The sequence below is a fragment of the Rhamphochromis sp. 'chilingali' genome (genome assembly GCF_963969265.1).
Source record: "Rhamphochromis sp. 'chilingali' genome assembly, chromosome: 6".
NCBI classification, from domain to species: Eukaryota; Metazoa; Chordata; class Actinopteri; order Cichliformes; family Cichlidae; genus Rhamphochromis; species Rhamphochromis sp. 'chilingali'.
The window spans coordinates 22,086,936-22,111,782 of record NC_137933.1 but is presented as its reverse complement, the minus strand read 5'-3'; the positions used below and the strand labels follow the sequence as shown (position 1 = coordinate 22,111,782).

Below are 24,847 nucleotides of genomic sequence, written 5' to 3'. Positions count from 1 at the left end.
ATCACACCCTTTGCACCACTGACACAATGATTCAGCTGTCTGCTCTTACCCCACTGTGAATGAATGAATCTGGGCGACTGTCTGCTACGTGTAACGAGCGATTAAACAGATGCACCTTAGACACATAAAGCAAGCTGTAATTTTGTTATGGTGCCTGAAATACTGTACATTCTGCCACAAAACGTCGCCGGCGTGGTCACGGGAGAGACTGTCTTCGTGACGGAGGCGCTGTACGGTTTGCGGTCCTGCCAGAGGTTCTTCTATAGCGTCCGTCCCTGATGTAGTTTTGTTTCAGTGGTTGAGCATTGGTACAAGATCGCCACTTTAGAGGGTAAATTGATCCTGACATTGTTGGTGTAGTTTGCTCTGAGCCTCGCCCTGCCCAGAGCGTCTATTGTGCGTGTGTACAATCACAGTGTGCAGCTGAGGTGTGTCCCCTCCCTGCGTAATGCTGCGTGTCTGGGAGTGTGTTAGGGAGAGATCCTGATGTTTGTAATCAGAGCAGCAGATTAGTACCCTCCAGTGCATGAGCAGCTATAGAGACATATGATTTTCCCAGCAGGCTCTCATTACAGTATAGCTTCGGTTTAATGGCGCAGCGGCACAATGTGGGGTCAGACTGAGCCCTCTGATTCTGCCCCGCAGCTTTAATGATGCACATAAAAATAACTCCACTCAACTAATTGACTGCATGACACAACATAACGCCCCGAAGCTCCCCATCCAGTGTACATTGTCTGTGCATGGATGTGTGTGTCCAGGTTAAATCATTAACCTAAAAATAGGTAACTGAACGAAGCTATGCAAGCATTTTTTTAAGTTAGGTGCTTAAAAAACTCTCATTGTTGGAGGGTTCACCGGGTTTTCCTTTAAAACACAGCTACCAGATGCACTTCTGTTGCCAGATAACACTGATTTTCTTTCTTTTAAAAGTTCCCTTCATGCATTTCGACGCCATCTGGCTCTGTTTTTTGTTCTTCGCCGTGGTTTCTTCTCTTTCTCACAACCTTTTTCAGACCCTGCCAAAAAGCTATTCTCAGAGCACATGTCTGAATAGACACGGACTGTGGTGTTACACAAGTTCTGTCTTTATTGAAGTTGGTCCCCTGCCAGGTGACATCAGCGAGAGCCATGCTATGCTCTGTAATGTTCATGCTCTTTGCTTTCCTGCCATCATTTAGTGACTGAAGGACAACTATGGAGCGGTAGCAAAATCTATGCTTATTGCAGGCCTAAAATAATTTGCCAAATGAGACCTGAACTCTTGTTTGTCAGATGCCTTATTAGATTGTCTTATGCAAAAAACAAACATAAAATGATATACTTAGCTGATGTATACTTGAAAGAACCAGTGGTTATTGGAAAGGTCTTTGTGGAACTCATGATGTACTCTTCTTTTGCTCTCTCACTACAGTTTGCATATCTGGACAGTGACTCAGTTGGGAATTAACTTGAGTCGGCTGTGAATGTCCTTTGACTTACCTTTCATCACTCATCCCTTTTTGAAATAACCTAGGGAGGCTTTCTTGGACCTCTGACACCTTTAATCGCCTTCTATTTACCCTCTTTGACCCCTCGGCCTCATCTGTCCTCTCTCAGAAACGGCCTGCTTACACAAACTGTTGCCAGCTGTACTTCTATCGTGAACACTCACTTTATTCCCACAGAGAAGGAGAATCCATATGAGGACGTCGACCTGAAGCGGCGGAGTTTGGGCCGTACGTCTCGTCTGTTGGAGAACAACCGCTCTTGGTCCGTCATGGACAGGAAGCTGAACTCTCCGCCTCAGGTAACCCTTTCGGGGTGTCACGGATGAAACCTGGATAACGTCTTTTAAAGAATCTCACACCTCATTTGAGTCACTCCAGCAAACAGCTTGACGTGTTTAGACCTTGCGATGTTTACAGAAAGGGCCATCTGCTGATTTAGTCTGCTCACTTCATTGCCTGGCACATGCCTCACACTATGTAAAGTAGAAGGGACAAAAGGGGTACATGTGGTAACAACAAGCATTGTTTAACGCTGCTGTAAACACTGTTTGAACCGCTACTTTTGATAGAGAAGTCCATCAGAGAAGTCAGTCATTTCCAGAGTAGCGCTGAGAAGATGACAAACGTTTCAAGTTATCACATGTACAGGAAAAACCCCTGCTTTGAAGATGGACATGCTTTTTTAAGTTGTTCCTTTGAACGCCACTCCCTGTGACTGCTTCACAATAAATCGTATTCTCCTGCTTAAATGCTTTAATGTTTTGTTTGCATTGACACTAACACATTAAAGCATTGTGGCCCACATACGGACCGGTGCAACTGACCTTTCTGTCAGTGCAAAGCTATTAATCTACACATTTAATTCCTGGTATATTTTAATAAAAGAAAAATAAGTGCAATTTAAAAAATAAATGTTATTGTTATGTTATTGTAGGGTCAACTTAAAATATAAAGTGCCTTAAGGGAACTGTTGTTGTGATTTGGTCTTATATAAATAAAACTGAATTGAATTACTTGTCAGTTTTTCTACATAATAAAGAAACGTTGTTATAGTAAATGAAAAAATAAAATCAGTCAGCACCACACTGGGTTCAAATTGTAAGAAAACACTGTTACAATTACCGAAAATGTTCTTGTAGCTCATTGCACAGACTGTCCTGTAATTATTAAACAGAAAATAAAATCAAATAAAAATTCTTGTTAATTGACAGAATATGTCCTTTTCCCCCTTTGTACTCTGAAACCACCATTAAAATGACAGATTTCTATGAAAAAATGGAAATTTCTGTCATTGAAGTCCAAAATTCAGGCTCTTTCCAAAGCTGTCGAGCAGGCCATATTAGAGGCCAATTCTGGCCATACCTCTTTATGACAGGAAATGAAAAACTAGGAAGGCAGATCACTGCGCAATGTAACTGATATATAAAGATATTGCTTAAAGCTAAGTGTTATTACAAGTGAATGAAAGGTACCAAACCTGCTGCTTTCTTTTCTCTGTAACTAGCTGCCTTCCAAGCCCAGCAGTCAGTCCCTTCACTTGCCTGCTCCGAGCGACAGGAAAAGCCATCGGATGTCGCAGCTGACCAAACGCTACAGCCACGACGAAATGCTGCTTCTCCCCCAGATTGGTGTATCGCCCTCACCTTGCGGCCTGCTGGATGATAGCCTCTGTAGCACAACCGATACCCTGCCCTCACACAGGCACTGGAGGATCCCCAAGGTACACACTGCGAAATTGTACAAAAACACCTACACTAAGTCCTCGCAGAGCTCCGACCGTGTTCACTCTGTGTTCCCGCTTCACAGGCCGTCTCAGGTTTCAGTCAGAGTCAGTGGAGCTCTGGATCACTTGTAATTCCACAGTTTGGAATAGATGTTTTAAGATAGAGTGCCTTGGTGCGTGTAATCACTGTTTAAATTTGCCTTTTTCTCAAGAACTCCCCTTAATGCCTTTCTGTTGTATTTGTCTGCACCCTTTAACACACATGTACTGTATTTCACACTGTTAGCTTTGGCCGTGCACATCTCTGCTTCCTATACTTAGGCTCAAGAGAAACAAAACCTTAAGTTCCTGATAGAATTTCCTCCTTCCTCCGTCTACAGCTGGTCCAGAGGATCAACTCCATTTACTGCACTAAACGTGGGAAGAAGAGGTTGAAGAAGCTTTCCATGTCCAATGTTGAGACTGCATCTCTGAGAGGTATTGCTTCTCTATATTCCCCTTCATCTTCTGGCCAGATAAGCGAGTAAATATTTGTATCTCAGCCACCCACGTAGCGTTCCCTCTGTGTCCCTTTTGTGACATAAACACATGTTTGTGAAGAAGCACCCTGACCCATAAAGACCCCTTTTCTCTGTGTGTCTCCAGACGACAACAGCGAGAGCGAGAGCGACTCGGACGACAGGTTCAAAGGTTAGCGAGCGCACATTTTTCAGATACCTTCTGTTTAATTGACTGACCTGCTGTAGCCTCAGATTTCATTCTCTACAAAAAACTGACAATTTTGCGTGTATTATGTTTCTCAGCTCACACCCAGAGGTTATTAAAGTTACAGTCCATCCTGCGACGAGCCCCGAGCTATCGAACGCTGGAGCTGCAGCTCATCGAGTGGCAGGAGAGAGAACTCTTTGAGTACTTTGTGGTTGTTTCTCTGAAAAAGAAACCCACCAAGAACTCCTACTCCCCAGAGGTCACCTACCAATTCCCCAAGGTAAAAGCCGCAACTGGGTCCTGCTGCTGGTCACCTCTGACAACTTTTACGTGGGGCGTAGCAAGAACGCAGAGAGTGCAAATTGCTTTGAAACAAAGCAAACAAGCAAAGAAATTGAAAAAAAAATCAAGTCTATCGTGTCAGTGACCATAAAATTCCTTAACCGACGTCACTAGGTTTTTAGAAATCACAAACTGTGCACAGATATGTCACCACTGAATGGTTTCCAAAGCATAAATAGTTCAGAACCTCCTGAGTGTTATTATTACGTGACTTATAAAAGCAGTTACTGCAATGATATTATTCTTACTATTAAAAGATCTTGTAGAGGGTTTCTAAAATTTCCCCCCATTTTGAGCCTTGAAACACTTTTTTCACATTTGACCCTGCAGGCTGTTTGAAGTTGTGCGGGTTATTACAGCTTATAAATTAAAGCCCTGTAGGTCTGTTTATAATTTAAAATAACCAGGATCCATTCACGCCACAGGAAAAACCCTGAAAGAGTATTTCTCTAATTACTTCTCAGCTGACGTGTACACTGGGAGAAGTTAATCTCACACGGCCAGAGAGCACTCTCTGTGTAGTTGAATTAGAGAGGACATGAGGGAGTTTAACCTTGAACAGGAGAAAAGTTAGTCTGGTCATTTGTAGGTCATCCATGGGGGATTTTAATAAAGGATGACAGAGTTATGTGAAGGAGGATGAGCTGACTGGAATACTCTCCTCACCTCACAGCTGGATAGGCCCACCAAGCAGATGAGGGAGGCAGAACAGAGGCTCAAAGCCATTCCCCAGTTCTGTTTCCCAGATGCCAAAGACTGGAGTCCGGTCTCAGAGTACAGCAGGTACGTCCAGCAGTCTTCCACACAGTGTCAAATTCCTTTCCTTTCCTGTCTGTTGGGCAACAGAAAAAACAGAAACTATAGAAATTTCACATCCACCTCACCCTCTAAGGCGAGGTTTAGGTTTTCCTCTGCTGAATACCTCAGCTTCTGAAATGACGTCTCATGCATGTTAAAAGTTTTTCCATTTGGCTCCGTTCTCTAAAAGGTGGATTTTTACTAAACCCAAAGCCACAGTGGACGTTATAACTGATAATAAATGATACTGTACTTTATTTAATCAACAACAATATAATAATGATGATAATCTTTCACACACCTCCACCCTTTTATCTGTGCACTCCACCTGCTGCACCGTTTGAATGTATAACCAAGCCAGGCCCAATACAATCATGCTCTGTTTTATCACAAGTATCTGCCGTTGTGTTCACGACTCTGTGTCTTTGCGTTGCTCCTCATGTGCATATATTTGTTTTTGGCCTCAGCGAGACCTTCTCCTTCATGTTGACTGGGGAGGACGGCAGCAGGAGGTTTGGGTACTGCAGGCGCCTGCTGGTAAGCCGCTGTTCATCTCCCTGTTCACACCCCGCTGAGCCCCTGTTTGTTGTGACAGACGCTTTTATTTGAACACTCGGTGTAGTTTCCTGTGGCGCTGCTGATGTGACCGTGTGCTTTGTCCGAAAAGGAAAGAAATCGCTAAGAATAATAATGTCAAAAATAAAACATGAAAAACTAAACAGGGTGTGAAACGCTTGAAAAAATAGATGCGGACAAAGATTATCGCACTTACTGTTACAGCAGCTGAGCAGCATGTGTGTGTGCCCAGTAAATACTTTAAATAGTGTTAGCAGAGCAACAACACCCAAACTACACAGGTGAGATTTCAGTGGCTACAAAATACAGTAATTGAATAAGTATATGTTTAATGAAATGTGTAGCTCTGTTGCATTTTAAATTGAATACACTTGGGAAGAAATATTGCCTTAAAAGATAGAACGCAGTCATAAAAAGCCCATGAAAATGTTGTAAAATATAATAATTGAAGATAAAAACCCAGTTAGAATAGAATAGAATAGAATTCAACTTTATTGTCATTGCACATGCACAGGAACAGAGCAACGAAATGCAGTTTGCATCCATCCAGAAGTGCTTTAGTGATATAGATATATTACAATATATATTAGCAATAGTATAGATATGTAAGTATATTACAGAAATGGGTCTATTCAATTCAATGAGTCTAGGACTGACTCATTGAATTTAACAACGGTTTCTCGAGCGAGGCAAGACAAAAAGAAACCATGAAAAATCCAAACATTGTCATTCTGGAGCATTTCCTCTCCGTAATTAGGCTGGCGAATGCTTTGAAGTGTTTCGTTGAGCCTCCCATTTAGCTTGCGGGTGGAGAGCATGACTGTGTGGGATTCTGCTAATGTGCTGGCGATTTTTGTTTGCCGTTTGCCTTTAAAAACGAAAGAAAAAAAAGCGTGCACGCAGCATGCACGGTCTCAGACGCTTACCAGGAGCGTGTGTGCTGTTTAGATTTCTTGGTAAATTTTAGATCAGCAAAGTGTTTTCTTATGCATGATCCGCTTTGTTGATCTGAGATTGTTTTTGATGGAAGCAGGTTTTAATGACGGTTGACAGAGACAGATAGGGAGATGGGGAAGAGAGGTGAGCTGCTCTCTCCAGTAACTTTGTTTCCTCCCCGCTGTCTGTCCAGCAGTTGGCAGCAGGCGAGCATTCCTGAGGACTTGAATCAAGCTCCACATAGTTGATTTAATCATCCATTTGGAAAGGCAGAGGAGAAACTAGAGGAGAAAATTGTATTCCTAATATGGACAAGTGGATTCGTCTGTGTGGCCTGTGTTCATTTGTGTCCGTGTTTTTAAGTGTCTGTGCCCCCGGTGTTTCTATTTGAGCGCACAGAGGACAGCAGATAGGATCAGACAGAGCAGATAAACCACCTATGTTTATCCGCATGAAAGACTTTCACCTCAGATGACAGATTGAGTCAAAGACTTCACATACAACATTTAAGCAACTTATCTTCACGTTATCATCCGTGTAGTTTTATGGTCCCTTTATGTATTTGTAATTATATACAGTAGTGTTTGGAAGTCTTGAATCGCCCCTTGTTGGATTACTCTTCAATAACGTAGAGGTTCTTACTCAGGGGAGGCCAATCGTGACTGATTATGTTAAGTCGTGTGTTTTTCTATCCAGGTATGCAGCGTGTTTAGGATCATTGCTTGACAGATCAAAATCTGATGGTACTTTTCTGTCCTTTTGTAATTAATTCCAGCAACACCGCTGGCTGAAGTGCAGCCCAAAACCATGACAGAGCCACGGCTGCTTTTTAAATTTAGTTATTTTTGGCGTTTTCTTTAATAGAATGAACTAAAGAAATGTGAACAAATGTTTTTGTGTTTTTGTGACAGGCTGCAAGTAACAAAATGTCTAAAGTTGATTCTTTGTTTTCTATGATGTGAGGACACAACACTGGTGCATCCCTTGAGTTTAGGTTCCTTGTTTATGCGTGAATGATTCATAGGTCAGTGTTAAGTGTCTTAACAAGCAAAAACAAATATTCCTGTGAAGATCATCAGGACTGGGCTCAAAACAGCCAAGAAACCCTCAAGAACTATTGCTCAAGACCACTTTAAAAAATGTGTTTCCTTGGAAGTAAAATATAAAGAAAAGAGGTGTCACTCCAGACTTTTGGACAGCACTGGGTATAGGGCTACCTTGCTAAGCCCTTTCTTCAAGTGCATTTATAGTTATCATTTTTTTAAGGATATCTCTGAATGGGTCTCTTCTGGTAAAGAGTTTATTCTTTTTTCTCTTGCAGCCGACTGGGAAAGGACCTCGCCTTCCTGAGGTGTACTGTGTCATCAGCAGGCTGGGCTGTTTTGACTTGTTCTCTACAGTGAGTTCAGTCTTGTCCTCTAGCCACACACACAGTAAATGCACACACACACACACACACACACACACACACACACACACACACACACACACACACACACACACACACACACACACACACACACACACACACACACAAAAAGCCAAATTTCTGCATGCGGTGCTGTAGCTGTGGTTAACCTGTCTCATAGCTGAAGGAAATGACTTTCAGCAGACCTTGTGCCGAACGCTTGTTTGTCAGTAAGGCTTGTTTCAGCTTCTTTTCCTTTTTTTGTAACCCTCTGATTTCCCAGAGTAATTGTTTCTCTTGCTTTTTTCTCACTGGTGCTAACGCAGAACAGAGCAGTCACTCTGTGTGACTCTTTCAGCCTTATCTGATTCCTTTATTATTTCAACCCAGACTGTTGAATGTTTTAAGGATATGGTGCATATATATATAGTTGCCCAATGAGACTGCAGTAACTGAGTAAAAGTAGAATAACTTCCCCATATTGATGAAGTATTCACACACTATCAGTATGGGTGTGTGCCTTTAATTTGTACTGGTGTTTACTTACTAGAGCCAAACTTTAACTAGTTTTGGATCCTGTGATATTTAAGCACCCTTAGCAGATGCCCAAAGAGAGCAAGAGAATGCTTGCGATGTTTCAAATGTAAATTAGATTTATTAAAAAAAAAGTTATCATGATAAAGAAGGAGGTCAGTGTTTGCTTTCAGAGGAAGCTGTATGTGTGTGAAGAGAGAGCAACAGGGTTGGTATCATATGACCTCCAAAATGAGCGATTCCCCAATCAACTTTCCAGACAGGAGGCAGCTTGGACCAAAACAGGCAGACAGGCACACTGGGTGGAATTTTCCTCACACAAAGGCATGGAAATAGATGCCTTTGCTATTTTTCAAAACAGAAAATGAGAGCTAGACAACCATGAGCGCTTAAAGCCACAACAGTATGTTTCCATTAATTGTCAACATCCTCTTTTCAGATCCTGGATGAGGTAGAGAGACGGAGAGGCATCTCAGCAGCTCTGGTCTATCCCTTCATGAGGAGTCTGATGGAGTCCCCCTTTCCCGCTCCAGGGAAGATTATCAAAGTAAAAACCTTCCTTCCCGGTGCAGGAAATGAGGTCAGAGCTACAGGCACAGGCACAACAAAACACAACTGCTTTTTGTTTACGACCGTTAGCTCAGTACACTTTGGCAAAGTGCACTCAGTAAATCAGACTCACGCTTTCTGTGATCACTCAGGTCATTGAGTTGAGGCGGCCCACCGATTCCCGACTGGAGCACGTGGACTTTGAAAGTCTGTTCAAGTGTCTCAGCGTGCGGCAGGTGATTCGCGTCTTTGCCTCGCTGCTGCTGGAGCGGAGAGTCATCTTCGTGGCTGATAAACTCAGGTAAGTGTTCGAGTTAAAGAATTGGTCTGCAAAGTTGACCTGTGCAACCATATGTGCATACTTTATATTTGCATATACAAAAAGTATCTCATTGGATGGGTAATTTCAGACATTTTGTTTCTTTCCCAGTAGAATTTGTTTCAAATTCTCCTGGAAATTTTTTAAAAACAACACCAAAATTTCAGATTTCAGCCTCAAGACTCAGACTTCATCCTTCATTTTCTATATAGATGCATCTCTCTAGTGTAGCGGTTAACACGTTTGCCTCACACACACAAACATGATCCCTGGTTTGAGACCAGACACAAAGTTCTGATGAAAAATGAGGGAGCTGCTGAAAGACGTTTTACTTATACTGTGATTATATTGGCAACTGAAATGGGAACACACTTGTGTTCTTTCAGTGTGGGCTATAACAGGCATTTTCCCTCTGTGCCTTTACAAAAGGCTGTATATAAAAGAAAGAGTGCCTTAAACAAACAGCCGTCTGGGTACATTGAAATCTGTGGGAAAAGACAAGTCAGCTCCTGTGCTTCGTGACCTCAGCAAAAAGTGTTCCTGAGTTTATGGTCTAGTTTCAAATCTTTTTTTTATACTTATTTTCCCAGTTGTGTTAGATTTATTAAAGTGGCTCAAGATGGACATGTGCATGGAGGGATAGTGGATATATTGGAAAAAGGATGGAGCTGCCAGCCAGAAGGGAAAGAGGAACAATACAGAGGAGGTTCATGGATGTAATGAAGGAGGACATGCAGATGGTTGGTGTGACAGAGAGGGATGCTAGGGACAAATCATCCACTGTGGCGACTCATAAAGGGGAGCAGCCGAAAGGAAAAAAGTTTGGCCTAAGAGGCCCTGACAGACTGGTTTGGTTTTCCTTGCCTCCTTGCCATCTCAAATCAAAAAGTAGTTTAAGGATAGTTGGAAAGAAGCTTGCGTTCCTGAGTGCAGCGCACAACAAGAGATCACTTACATCAGCCGCGTGACCACTCAGTAAGCTGTGAATCTATATTAAATTAAATTCTCAATTTGTTCCAATCTGTGCGATGACACATCACACTCACTCTGAAGAGGAACTTGCAGGATAAGTGCCGTTTAGTGTCCAATCTGTTGTATCTAGAAAATTTCAGGGCTGCCTTAGTCTCATGCGGCCTATTGGAATCCCTCTTCTAAACACAGAGACGTGTAATAGCAGGGTTATGCTGTGGATTTGCCAACTGAAGCCTGACAGATGCACGTGTAACAGTTTCACTCTGATGTCTGATGTTTGGTAAGTATAAGAAAAAGTCAAGCAGGAGTGGAGTTTTGATATCAGAGGTGTAACGGGTCGCTTTCAAAGGAGAGGTAAAATGTGAAGTCTCCAAGGACTCAGTGTCCTCTTCTTACACAAAAGAGAGGGGTACTTTAAGAGCATTGGAGTCAAGGGTGGAGTGGGAGGAGATTTGAGTGGAGAAGTAATCTCTTCATGTATCAGAGCCCAGTTTAAACAAACATCAGTGGGGGCAGTGACTGCGAGGGGAAGGAATGCACTTCCTGTGTGTGCAACTCTGCCCTCTGTGATCTGTGGCTCAACTGTCACCATTTGACTTACGATGTCACGTTCACTCCCTACGTACAAGTGACCTCGCGCTCTGCGTCCCCGGAGAAAATTTGTCTGAGCTGCTCATTAGCGGAGCTGATAGCATCGAGGAGTCATAGGGTGGGAATCACAAAGTGACTCGAGATAGAGTATTATTATGATATGTTAGCAAATAGCAGTCAATGTTGATAGATCTTTGTAATATCTAGCTCAAGTGATAAACAAAGCATACTGATGGTTTCCAGAGAATAGAGTCTTATACCTTCTGGTGATCCTCAGACATTTCCAAACATCAAGTTTACATTTATAATTTTTGACAACTCTTAGATGGATTGTCATGAACTTTTGTGAAGCTGCTTTTGTCCCCTCAGGGTTATTTGAACTTTGGTGACCAGGTGTCTTTTTATTTACCACCATCTAAAGGTTAAATTTCCAGATTTCTTCTTGTTTTTCTTTTTGCACGTTTCTCACACTTACATGTTTCAGTTCATTAGACAAAGTTTAATATCAGTCAGCAATAACCAGATAAATACAAAATGCAGTTTTTAAATGATGATTGAATTTATTAATGGAAAAAAGCTATCCAAAACTACCTGGCCCTATATGTAAACGTAATTACCCTACTAACTGGTTGCGCCACCTTTGGCAGCAAGAACTGCAGTCAAGCAATTGCAATAGCTGGCAATGAGTTTTACACACTGCTGTGGAGAAATTTTGGCCCACTCTTTTTTTGCACAATTGTTGTAATTCAGCCACATTGGAGGGATTTTGAGCATGAACGGCTTGTTTAAGGTCATACCGAAACATGTAAATCCTAATAAATTCCGGGTTTTGGAGTGACCACTCCAAAATCTTTGTTGGTTTTGTTTTGAGTTTTTTTGGACCCTTTCAGAGGTGAACTTGCTGGTGTGTTTTAGATTATTGTTCTGCATAAACTGAGTGTGCTTGATCTTCAAAATACAAACTGATGGCCGGACATTCTGCTTCAGGATTTTCTGGTAGAGCGCAGAATTCATGGTTCCATTAATAATGGAAAGTCGTCCAGGTCCTGAAGCAGGAAAGCGACTCCATCAAACTACCACCACCATGTTTGACTGTTGGTATGATCATCTTTTTATCAAGTGCTGTTGGTTTTACAGCAGATGTAATGCAACTCAAGATCATCGAGGATGATCCAGAGGATTTTTTTTGAGACAAGTCTTTGTGTTCTTTTCGGTCAGCAGTGGTTTTCACCTGGGAACTCTCTCATAGATGCCATTTTTGTCCAGTCTCTTTCTTATTGTTGAATCATGAACTCTGACCTTAACTGAAGCAAGTGAGGCCTGCAGTTCTTTAGATGTTCCTCTGGTTCTTTTGTGACCTCCAGGATGACTCGTCAATGCGTTCTTGGACTAACTTCAGTAGGACAGCCACTCCTGGGAAGGTTCATCTCTGTTCCAAGTTTTCTCCATTTGTGGATAATGGCTCTCACTGTGATTCGTTGGAAATCCCTTTTGTCTGATTTATTGCTTTTTGAGATCTTTTAGCTGCCTAAAGGATCTCTCAGTTATCAAGCCTGGATAAGGCAAGTGAAATTTAACTCAAACAAGAATGCAAAAAACTAAGAAATCAGAAAGGGGGCAAAAACTTTTATGACACTGTACCTAATTATTAAAAGCTCCGAAATATAAACTGAAGTATAATACCCACTTCAGATTTATTCCCAAATTTAAATAACTGAGAAGCAGAAGGTCAGTTAAAATGTAAAGAAAGGAGACATAAAACTTACACAAAACAAAAATAACATACACAACCTTTAATAAGGCAGCGTTCTCGACAGATTCCTCTTAATGTTTGATCTGCTCAAACCAGTCCATGTTTAATGTCTATGGTTTTATGCATGTGTATATGCAGTGCTCCAGTCTTTTTATTTAATTTTAAAACATGATCTCTGTGCAGCTTTAATGACTCATGTGATAAAAGAGCTACACCCTCTCCGTCTCTGGCACATAATCCATAGCAGACCGTGATATATGTTTCTTTCCCCTCAAATGTATACCCAAGACACGAAGGAACCGAGAGGAAAAGCTATTTTAGGCAATAGCTGCGTTCAATCAAGTCTTGTAAAAATGAACCGAGAGCTTTGCTGCTATTTCCAGAAATTTTGCTCCTTCTACACAAAAGTCTGAAAAGACAAAGTCATTCACCCTCTGATGCCTGTAAAAACTAGTTGGATGTCTAATCACAGACACTCAGCATTAGCTGTGCTGCTCTGTAATTGCTTTACTCAAGTGACCTGCAGATGTTGAATGAATTTTGTCAGTCCTGCAGGCTTATGTAAACAGTCACTGTCAGCCCTCAGGGTAGAGCTGAGAACGGTTACCAAATTAAATGTCTGGATTTATTGTTAAACATAAGCAGAGAAATACTCCTGCTGTATATTAGATTACAGATATTAATAATATGGTAATATGATTCTGTGCAGCTGCACATAAATATATTTAATTAAAATAACTAACAATGCATTTTTGTGCAAATGAAAAAATTACATTAAACCTGCAATTTTTTAATGGCCAGTTTTTAGATACACCAGGCACAAATTTCTCTCCATGCACTGATAATAAACATGAGGGCAAATTCCAAATCGTACTTGTATCATTTTAATTTGATTTGTCACTTTATACACTTATCAGTGTATGTCTGAAAGAGCTGCGTAAGAGTAATTGAGCGGGCAGCGAAGAAGAGAAAAGAATTTAATGAAATATGAGAAGTCTGGCTTTTAGAGAAAACAGTGAAAAGAGGAGGGAACTGTGAAGGGAAACAAAACAATAGCTGAAAGCCTTTCTCACAGCCATGGTGAATTAATCAAGCTCACTTTTCTGTGGTGCAGCAGGCTGTTTGTGTTTCTGCATAGAGCCGTTCCTGTGTCCTCTTACAGTAAAACTACACGATTGAAAAAAATATTAAAAAATCACGTATGAGGTGTCGTGTTTTTGGTTTTGCACTAAATTGCCTGAAAGTGAACTGCAGCCGTGGAGCTTGCCAACATGTTTTGCAGCTGCAGATCTGCAATATTATGATCAATGTGGTGACTGTAGCGCTCAGACAGGTAGAATTATTGCTGTTGCTGTAGGCATTTTCAAATCAGCAGGTACTGCAGCGTGCTTGTTTCATTTAGTCCACGGTTGCTCTCAGACGCTTTCTCTGGCATGTTCTGCAGAGCTGGTACAAAGCCAAAACCACTTTTAGCAACTCATACGCTTTCCCATGTGGTATTCAACTCATCAACGCACTGTAAATATGTGAAATGTTTCAGTGGAGAAAGATGTGGCTATTACATGAGTCTGACCAGCTGATTTTTACATCAGTGAGCATATGTAACGGAAGACACCTGCACACTTACATTTGCTCTCCAGACAGCCTTGATTAAACTCGGATGTTATTGTGGTTTTAATAAGAACATGTATGGAGTTTTCCATCAGGGGGCCATTTCTCAGTGTAAAATAGTTTGTGCTGTTTGACTGAGACCGTGGCTGGAGACCCTTGTGCACAGGAAGTGAGGGAAAACCATTTGTGGGGCTAAAGGAGCAAGCAGAGAACATTCTGCTAAAAGGATAAAAATACACCACTGGGAGCTTTCCCTTGCTATACAGTTCTGCATGTACTCTGTTGCGACTTCGTGTGACTTCTAGGTGTTATTAGGGGCTTTGAAGGAGGCCTAACACTGAGGAGTGGTTTTGTGGATCAGCTGGCAAGTGACAGCTGTGGTTTGGTCTTCTACAGACCTGTCTGTGGAATTCATCTTGCCAAACCGTCCTAAGACTGGTTGATACAACACAGAGCTGCAAAGCATGTGATGATACAGCCTTGCCTCTCTTTTTCTTGAATACTGAAGTTTATCCTACTCTTCTTCTGGGCTTCACATACTAAGCCTCCCGATCCCATGTTTCCTGGAGTATCTGCCAATTCATCGTCACACACATTAAACCAGGCCCAGCAGACCCATGAGAGCTAATATGTGAGGATTAGCTCCCAAACCTCAACACACAACAGCTCTGAACAGACTTTATCTCTGTTGAACTCTCGGGATCTTTTTTTTCTCTTCTTTTCTTGAGAGTGGCATCATAAATTGAAACATAGATGTATTCCATCAAATTAAATGAGTCAAATTAATTTCTGTGGTGTAGTTTTTATTAGTAAAAAGGTATAGACCCTGTGCACAAGAAAATGCTAACTTCCTGGTTTGAGACCGGATGTGGGGTTGTACATTTCCGGTATTTTTTATTAATCCTTTATTTATCCAGGTAAAAAATCTCATTGAGATTAAAAATCTCATTTCCAAGAGAGACCTGGCATCATAGCAACAAAAGTCACATACCACATAGGTATATAACATTTAAAACAAATACAATATCCCATACAAACATGTGTAAAATATACAATAACAGATCAAATTAAGAGTACATTTAAAAACAATCAGCAAGTAGCTTTACTTTGCGGTCAATCGCTACTGCGAAGACATACTCCAAAATCATGTCCAAAACTCGAAAACGGAAAGATCGCGTTAAGTTACAAAGAGCAGAAGGTGGAAACACTCACCACTGTTGTGTCATAAAAAATCTAATGATCAATTTTGACGTTTAAAGAGTTTAGATCGATCAATTGTTTACATCACTCAACACAAGCAGAACTGCATTACAGAATCAGAAGACACATCGTCCACATTCAGAAGCACATCTCTGTATAGTGACAGTTCTTATGATTTAAACAGGCAAATGTTCAGCATTCAAACTACAGGTGAAGAATAGTCAAGCCAGATGTTTCCCATTATGTCGATATCAGGTAGTGAAGTACACACCTACACAGCATGTTAACAAACCGTGAAAAAAAGCAAAAAATGAAAAATTGCTGAACGATTGCTGGTAACGGTTTCTATACATTAGTATTTACGAAGGGTATGTTGTGACTTACCTTCAAAATTACAGCAGTACTGTATGTCCACGATGTCCACGAAACGTTTTGCACCGTCAAAAAATAAAATTGGCTACTTGATTTCACCTATCGCTGGTTATTTTTAGAACATAACACCCGCGATAAACGAGGGACCGGTATTTACAGATACTGAGAAATATAACATTTGAATCCCTTTTCTCTTTTGCTCTGAGGCGCGGGGGAAAAAATATCGACAAGTCGATGAACATCATTTACAGATATATTGGGTAAATGCCCAATCAGAATCAGAATCAGAATCAGAATACTTTATTGATCCCTGGGGGAAATTATTTTTTGTTACAGTGCTCCATTTTAAACCAACATTAAGACAAGACAGACAATACACTAACTAAGAATAGTACAATATATACATATACAATATATACAATATATATATACAATATATACATATATATACATACATACATACATAAGTCACTCATAAATACATCTATAGAAATGTAAATCGCCGCTTGATTCATTCACTTGCTTAACTTGTTTTGGACAGTAAACAGGGTGCGAATAGGACACCGGAAACAAAGCTCCCCACAGGGGTTTCCGCACCGGAAGTAGCATGTGCTAACGTGCACGTAGTCTATTAAACTATGGAAATTCATGTATATTTACATATGTTTACGTCAGCAAGTTTATTGACACACACTTTGTTGCTCTGGGTGTCATTGAATGGCAAAAACCGATTTTTTTTGTCCTCTTGTATCTACGTTAGGGTAACTCATTTAATTTCTAACATGTTCTCAATAATGCTAAATGCTAACCTATGCCTTCTTACTTTGTACATAGGCTGCATATAAAAGCTGGACATGCCTACTGTGATGTCACCCACGTGCTTTTGGACTTTAATAAAGGGTGGAAGTTATCAGCAAAGCAAGCTAGCAAGCATGGTTAGGCCTCAGTCACACAGGCCTAGAGACTGGGTAACCACCATATGGTAACGATCAGTCACGACAGAAAAAACAAGTGTGTCACGGTAAAATAGATCCCCTTTTACACAGGCCTACAGAGTGGTCGGTTTGCCTAGCAACCAGTGAAGTGTGTATTCTGTCACTGGTTGGTGAGTGGTTTCTGAAGGTTTCTGGGAATCGCAGAGAGGGCCATGGTACTTTAGTGAAAAACCTCCTTGCAGTTACCTCGGTCACTAGCAGACTGCCCTTATTGCAGTTTGCATGGTAGATGCCAAATTGTCCGCAAACACTTGGAAACTATTTTCAAGCAAGAGTTAAACTGAATAGTGTTACGCAAAACAGAAACGGTTAGTGTCCTGAGGGTGGTCAAGGCAAATTGTTTGCAACCAAATCTACCACAAGGAGGTTTTTGGCACACCATGCTCTTTGTAACCAGTTTCACCTAGACTCAGCCAGCAGCCTCTAGCAGTCACTCACTGTCCGAGGCCTTAGAAAGCTACATCTATAAACTTTAGAGATGCAATGCTAAGACACGGGTACTTACTAGTTAGCGTTAACAGATAAATAAAATACTACAATTTTACTCCTCAAAACTGAAGCACTAAACTTCTTGAATGATCTGGAATGAACACATAGTAGTATTAGTCATGATATTTAATTCAAAATGGTCCAAAAGGCACCTGCAACACAAACACGGGCAAGAAGTCCAGTTCAGTGACTCAAATTTGTGAGCGAAGCCTAGCAGGAGTGCTAGAGCTATATCGTCAGAGTATGATTCAAATAGGCTGGACTGTTAACTTTAACAAAGTCCAAATGCAGTACAGTTGTTATGAAGGGGGAAACTATCCACAGAGACCAAAAATATTTTTGTACAAAGCTGTAAAATTGCTTAAGAATGCAGTTTAGTTGGAAATTTTACCACAAGCGTCTGTGACGACTTGTCTCAAGTGGACACTCCAAGAACTGCAGTTTTTTCCACCTCCGACTTGGATTATTTGTCAGTTACTTCATTTTGATTTGTAGGGTTAAATTTCCTAATTAGCACTAGAAAGTACAGAAAGTACATCTGAGACAGAAGTACTGCTAGTTTTATACTTCTGATGGTCACAAACCAAAGAATTTTAATTCATTCAGTGGTTTTGAAAAGATTTCCTCCTCTTCCTGATCTTCCTCCCCTCAACCCCAACCGGTCACAGCAGATGACTGAGGTTTTTTCCTGTTATAAGGGGGTTTTTCCTTCCCACTATTAACAAGTGGTTGCTCAAAGAGGGTTGTTTGTTTTCTCTCTATTACTGAAAGGTGTTACCTTGACATGACTTTCTGTGATTTGGTGCTACATAAATGAAATTGAATTCAGTGGAATTTCATATTTAGAATAAAGTGGCACTGACCGACTTTGTGGCAATGTTGATGTCATAGCTAAAAAAGCCATATAAAGGCCTATAATCTTATCTGGTACCACCAATTTTGAGTGGCTAAAATCCAGCTTCTGTACTTATATACACTGTACCAAGGAAAAAATATGGCTTTACTGTTTAACTCAAACTGTTTTATTTTTTACATTCTACTATTCTTTACCAATCAATGTATATGGAGGCCAAAAAGCATTTTTTTCTTCTTATTTTATGACCTGCGTATGCCTGAAGCTTTGGTCTAGATCAAACGGGAATGTCCCACTCGTTCTCCAGAGTTGAGTGGCAACCTCTGGTAGTGCGGAGTGTTTTCGTTGCAAGTTCATTTTCTCCCAGGAGTATGCGGTCGGGGAATGAGTGTAATTGATCCTTTTTGGTATCAGTGGTGTGCAGGGCTGTGTGTAGCCTGTGGCGAAGGTTTTCGGAGATCTGTGCCCCATCACTCCCTGTTGGAACTCGTCAAACCCAGGAGACGGGATCTGTTAGGAATTATCAAGCCCACCTCAGGCAAATGGAAATCAGACTGGCCAAAGCAAAGCTGCAAGTGCTTCATGTTGTGAGTGAAATGTAAAAAAAAAGAAAAAGAAAGGTTGAATGCTGTGGTTATTGTATCCTTTGGGTTTCTCTGATGTAATTTTATTTTACCCTGTCTAGAAAACATTTTAATCTTGTCAATTTGACTCATGGGAAGTTCAGAAAAAAAATCTCTGGCAGACATGTAGCTGGAATGGATATTGTGGAAAAAAAAGCTGTGGGAGTTTGTCAGTTTTCTCTGTATATTGCTCAGTAAAGTTTCTCTGCGCTGAAACAGACATAGGTCACATAAAAGGGAGGAACTTTTGTTTGCTGTACTGCTGTTGATGAAATGTATATATCTCAGATAACGTGCGTCATATACCATGTTTGATCACTGGTCTCGGTCTTGAGCTATACTGATTTAGTGGTTTGTGTGTGTGTGTGTGTGTGTGTGTGTGTGTGTGTGTGTGTGTGTGTGTGTGTGTGTGTGTGAGAGAGAGAGAGAGAGAGAGAGAGAGAGAGAGAGAGAGAGAGAGATTGGACCCACAGTTTATTTTCACTCTCTTTGTGTACATGGACTGGACAGTATGTAGAAGACTGAGGGGAGTCTGGAGGGGGGGCGGGGTCAGCCACTGTCAACAAGCGACGGATCGTGAGAAAGACGTGCTGCTATTTGTGAGCTTCATGTTATACCACAGCTGTCGAAGTTAAACCGAGCTGCTGCGTTTTGTTATTGCGTCAACAAGACCCCAGCTTAACCATAGCAACATGTCAGAGTCACGCCACCCCTGCAGACAGAGTGGGGCAATCTCAAAATAATGCAGTTTGTGGGGTTACGGTTCCTCGTTGTGGTCTATAGTAAATGGTGTTAACTGTTGGCGCGAGAAGTGGAAGTGCAATAAATTAAGGCATTAATTTTTCCAGAAGCTGTGATAATAAGCTCTGATAACGTAAAAACTTTGGGGGGAAAGAAAAGAAAAACAAGTGTATTTGTGGAAGCTCAAGAACAGTCTGTTGGATCTGGCTGCACCTTAGAAGAGCTGCAGGAAGAACAAAGAGTCCGAATACTTAGCTGTACTGTTATGGCTCATTTAAAGGCAACAGTTTCAGGGAAAAGAGGATCAAATAGTCATTTAACTTGGAGAATTGGAGTGTAGTGATGGAAATACATCGGCTGTGCTCCAATAGTTTGGAATGTGGCCCCAGTTAGTGATTTAGTAGTAATGATTTTCCAAACATTGCATTTTAAAGAAGAATATAACGTTCAACTTAGCATGACCACAGCAGGTGGTGCTTTTTGAGTAAATGCTTGACTGCACAACCCTTTCAGCGTTTTATACTCCCTGTTTCAAGCTTGTCTGAATTAATCTGGTTAAACATGATTGATGTGTTTGCCTTCCTCTTTGTCTCCCATCATCAGCACCCTGTCCAGCTGCATGCATGCTGTGGTGGCGCTCCTCTACCCCTTCTCCTGGCAACACACCTTTATCCCGGTGCTGCCAGGGTCCATGCTGGATATCGTCTGCTGTCCCACTCCGTTCCTGGTGGGGCTGCTCTCCAGCTCGATGCCTAAACTCAAAGAGCTGCCTGTAGAAGAGGTGAGTACATTGTATTTAGACCATGAATTTTTCAATTTTCATGTTGATGTCAGCGATGTGTAAATGTTGCTGCGTAGAGTCCTGAATGTAAGGGATTTGAATGACATGTTTGGATGACATGTTAAAACAGTACAGATTCACAGTAATTCCATTATGACCTGGCAACTGTGGCTGTTTCTCTTTCTGTCTCCGTTTTTATTATACTAGGGAACGAGCCAGGTGACGTCCAAATGATGAATTTACCCAGCCGGGGTAAATTAGTTGATCAGTAAAAATAATGGTTACAGGTTTTAGACCAAGTCTTTCTACAAAACAGAATCTTGGTGAAGTGAAGTGTGGCAAGACTTTACTACACTGGTCTGTATCACACATGGCTCAATGTGGATGGACGGATGGCATCTGTGCTCTCCATCTGATTCTTTCTTTCGTATAAAATAAATATTTTGGCAGTAGAAGCCGCGTGAAATGAAATGGCCATTAGTTTGTTACAAAAGTGTTACTACACCCAGTTTTTCCCCAGCGTGGGCCACATTAATGTATCAAACTGAGAAGCGACCATGTTAATCAGAGTTAAGACTGACCCAATAACGAGTTGTTCGCAATACCAGAAACCTGTTTCTGTCACTCTTCCAGTTTGTGATTCATTCATTGCGACATTTGTCCAAAGTACGTTTACATCTAACATTGTGCTGTAGCATGTAGCTTTGACCATTTTATGTACAGTGGACTTTAAAGTTAAATAATTCATCAAAGAGTTCTCATGTGTGCTAATCAAATAATGATATCCTCCTTTTCTCTTTTTTAGGCTTTAATGGTCGACCTGGGAACTGACCGCTTCATTAGACAGGTTGGTCTAATGGCATTTAAAAAGAAAACCATTAGCATTAGCATGAGCAGTGACCACTGTGCCCCAAGTGGTAATGTAAAGATAATGGCAAATTTCCTTTAACACCCTACATGTTGTTCAGTCGTTTGCTCAAAAACATTAATTGGCATTTCTTATTTCTGGAACAATATATTAATAAGTAAAAGCAGCTTTAATTGTGACTTAACTCAGAAAAATTTAATAATTATAATAAAAGTTCAAAACTCAGGATAGGAATGTAATGACTAGATGAAGTAATGAAGCACACAGAGGTGATCTGTCCCAAGAAAAAAGCCAATAATGCATAGGTGAACTACATCTGACAACAATGAGGGTGTGAAAAGAACAAAGGCAGGAAGTAAAAATATAGCCACATTAGGAAGAAAAAAAGCAACAAAATAACACAGGAAGTGACGGAAAGAGAGACATAGAACATACCTTCCTAGGCAAACAGGAAGACAGAGAGGAATGCAGAAAGCAGGACAACAGTAAAGAAATAGAGAAAAAAAACTAAGAGGAACCGCAGAGATCATTCCTGGGTATCCTGGTTTTCTGTGGCAACATGTAATTGTGGTGAAACATCTGTCACAGCAAAATGTCTCAATAATGTGCGTACACAGCAGTAACTAACTCAAGTTAGCAGATAAGAGCTATCATGAGTAAGGGACAAAAACAAACAAACCAAAAAAAACCCTGACTGTATCAGGTCGAGTAGGAAGATCGAAACATTTCTTATTCCAAAAATTAGACAGTCATGCTCGTAAAAGGTTGCAGAGCATCGTCTCCACGCCACTGTTGTTCATCTGTAGTAACTGCAGCACTTTCAACTGTCTGTAGATGGATGACGAGGCATCGCTGTTGCCGCGGAAACTTCAAGCAGCTCTCGAGCAAGCGCTGGAGCAGAGGAATGACATCATCACTCAGGACTCTGACAGCGAGTCAGACGAAGGTGAATAAGCGACTGAACATCTCTCGGTTTAACGCGGCAGATGTTCTTCTTGTTAATTAGGGCGACAGGGAGCGCGGTCTACAAGTCTGTGAAACTGGCTGGGAAATGACGTCTTCTGTTCTGCTGACAGTGAGTCATGAAAGGCTCATCTTTGAGATGAGCTAATGCTGTTTCTGGTGGTAGTAGTGTACATTTCAAGCTGACTGGAGCATAAGTGCAGTTGTTTCTAATGTGTCAATGTCTCTATGTGTAGCTCCCATGTGCCCTCGCAGTCAGGATTCCCGGTTTTCACCCAGGAGGCCAGGTTTTGACTCCTGGTGTGGAAATGAGGCTTTTATCAAGGAATCATGAATGGCTTACCTGTAATGGGCTGTCACAACATGCTTTACGGCACAGAAACAAAGAGAATTTTGACATAATAAGGCCAAATCATTTGTGTTTTTTTAAGGCTACTTCAGACAGTCTTATCTCTGCTTTCCAAATTCCCCTCCAAGACCAACAGCTAACACTCTGTGTGGTTATGTTACATGTGCCAAGTGCCACTCATAACCAGTTCTCACTAGTCCAGAAAGCCAATACACTTGTGCAACCCACAGTATAGCCTCATTGGACTGTAGGTGAAGGGGAAAATGAAACTACAACTACAACAATTAGCTTTCTTGTGCTAATATTAGTGGAAAGTAATAAAAAACAATAACAACACGAGTAATCAAGAAAAGAAATAAGTAAAAAATATTGACCTGTGGTAAACTAGCCTTGAATGACAGTTGTAGCTCTGGGTGCTCTGATGGGCAGGATTTCAGGTTTTTCCTGCAGTGTCATTGTGCTTCACTTGACATCTTCTGACATAGGATAAGCACAAAGCTGTCACATCATTATTGTTATGTCTCAATTTTGTCGTTAACATGACTGAGGTTTGGTCTTTATTCGACAACTTTACTTTGCAAGCACAGCAAAATTCTTGAACTTCAAGGTTTAACAAAAGCTGTGGGCCTATTTTATCGATTAACGCCTTCGTTTTTATCCCCCACAGAGTATAACTCGCTGAACAGCCTGGTGTCGGAGGCGTTCATCCGCTTCTTCCTGGAGACTATTGGACATTACTCCCTGTTTATCACTCAGAATGAGCGTGGGGAGCGCATTTTCCAAAGAGAGGCCTTCCGCAAATCAGTGGCATCGAAGAGCATCCGACGTTTCCTGGGAGTCTTCATGGAGTCTCAGATGTTTGCAGGGTTCATCCAAGACCGGGAGCTCAGAAAGACACGAGCTAAAGGTAGACTGCTGTTCTCTGAGTGTCAGCTGGGTCTATGAATGCTCTTTCTTCCTTAAAACATTTCATGAGAAAGCTGTTTGCTTTTCTTTGTGCATTTCCACCCCTGCATTCCTAGTGCTCTCTGTGCAGAAGAAAGCATTGCACTTACACTGACCTCTAGTGGCTGAAAGTTTTTCAACAGCATGCTTTCTCACTGAATCAAAGCAGCTCCCTGAAGTATTGATGTTTCATATTCTCGTTCTTTACCCTTCCTTTTCCTTTTTTTTTAAAAGAAAAATCTCTGCTGTTGTGTTGACAGGTCTGTTTGAGCAGCGGGTAGATCAATATTTGGAGGAGCTGCCAGACACAGAGCAGAGTGGAGTCAACAAGTTCCTCAGAGGCCTTGGTGAGTTCAGAAGCAGACATATTTTAGGAGCTGGAAAGTTATAAACAGAAATATCAAATATTTATTCTGCATATGCTAATGTCATCTGAACAGGCAGAGCTACACAGCAGCTTTTACCAAACCTCTGCACAGTTTCACTCTCACTTTATTTTTTATTGTAAATATCTCACATGACACGAGCTAGCTGTGATAGGCTTCACCAATAAGAACTTAAACATGGATGTTTGCCAGAAATCAGATTTTTTTTTATACCGAATATTCGTGGCTTCGTTTTACACGGCTTAATAGATTCATGTATTTTATTTCCAGGAAGTAAAATGAAGTTTCTCCACAAAAAGAACTGAGGAGACGACCTGATCTTTCAAGTCTCTGCGTCAAGACGACTCCCATTTTCATACTTTGTTTTGTTTTAAATGTTCTAAAAGCATGTACATATTATTTCACTGTAAGCTGTGATGCTCTTCAGCCTATGTTTATAGTATGAGATAGCAATAGCAGGACGGTACACAGCATGTGAGTCGTAGAGTAACCACTGATGTCTAGTCGTGCTTGTGAAGAGTGTTATCGGAGTTTGTGAGTGTATGTGACTTGAAATGGGTTGCAGGAGGGCGTAGATGTACAGATATGTTTTCCTTTTTGCATTATTTTACGACAGTGTTTTTCTCTGTTTGACCTAAAGCTTATTCAAAAACTGTACATGCAATACAATGAAGAAGATGGTTTGAACTCTTCCTGGAGATTTTTACAGTCTTTTATTAAAAGTGATCATTAAAATTGTTTCAGTGTCCAAGTGTAAGCATTGAACTTAAACTTTATTCTATTCTTTATTCTTTAACCTTATTAAACTGTATTCGTTCATTATCAAAACAAGGCCCAAAGCAGTACAGACTTCCCAGTCAGACATAGACATATATTTCACATTTTGCCTGATGATGAAAACTCACCTCCTTTTATCGCTGACATCTCAATGACAGCCTCTCCCAAAGCTGTGTATTAGGTTGGTAAGATCCC

At 41.0% G+C, this 24,847-nt stretch overlaps 1 protein-coding gene across 3 annotated transcripts in view; it reads left to right on the top strand.

Annotated features, from left to right (window-relative positions):
• Positions 1-24,635, top strand: part of dennd2b (DENN domain containing 2B) — a 55,810-nt gene extending 31,175 nt beyond the window's left edge. For all 3 annotated transcript variants that reach the window (XM_080884706.1, XM_080884705.1, XM_080884707.1), the window contains 16 exons: positions 1,668-1,789; positions 2,995-3,210; positions 3,594-3,690; positions 3,859-3,903; positions 4,017-4,201; positions 4,937-5,046; positions 5,529-5,598; positions 7,895-7,972; positions 8,955-9,095; positions 9,217-9,365; positions 20,187-20,364; positions 21,170-21,211; positions 22,067-22,178; positions 23,212-23,451; positions 23,750-23,836; positions 24,146-24,635. In XM_080884706.1, the coding sequence (XP_080740832.1) occupies positions 1,668-1,789; positions 2,995-3,210; positions 3,594-3,690; positions 3,859-3,903; positions 4,017-4,201; positions 4,937-5,046; positions 5,529-5,598; positions 7,895-7,972; positions 8,955-9,095; positions 9,217-9,365; positions 20,187-20,364; positions 21,170-21,211; positions 22,067-22,178; positions 23,212-23,451; positions 23,750-23,836; positions 24,146-24,180 (1,907 nt within the window). In that variant the 3' untranslated portion in view covers positions 24,181-24,635. The remainder of the gene's footprint in view (positions 1-1,667; positions 1,790-2,994; positions 3,211-3,593; positions 3,691-3,858; positions 3,904-4,016; positions 4,202-4,936; positions 5,047-5,528; positions 5,599-7,894; positions 7,973-8,954; positions 9,096-9,216; positions 9,366-20,186; positions 20,365-21,169; positions 21,212-22,066; positions 22,179-23,211; positions 23,452-23,749; positions 23,837-24,145) is intronic.
• The last annotated feature ends 212 nt before the right edge of the window (positions 24,636-24,847 follow it).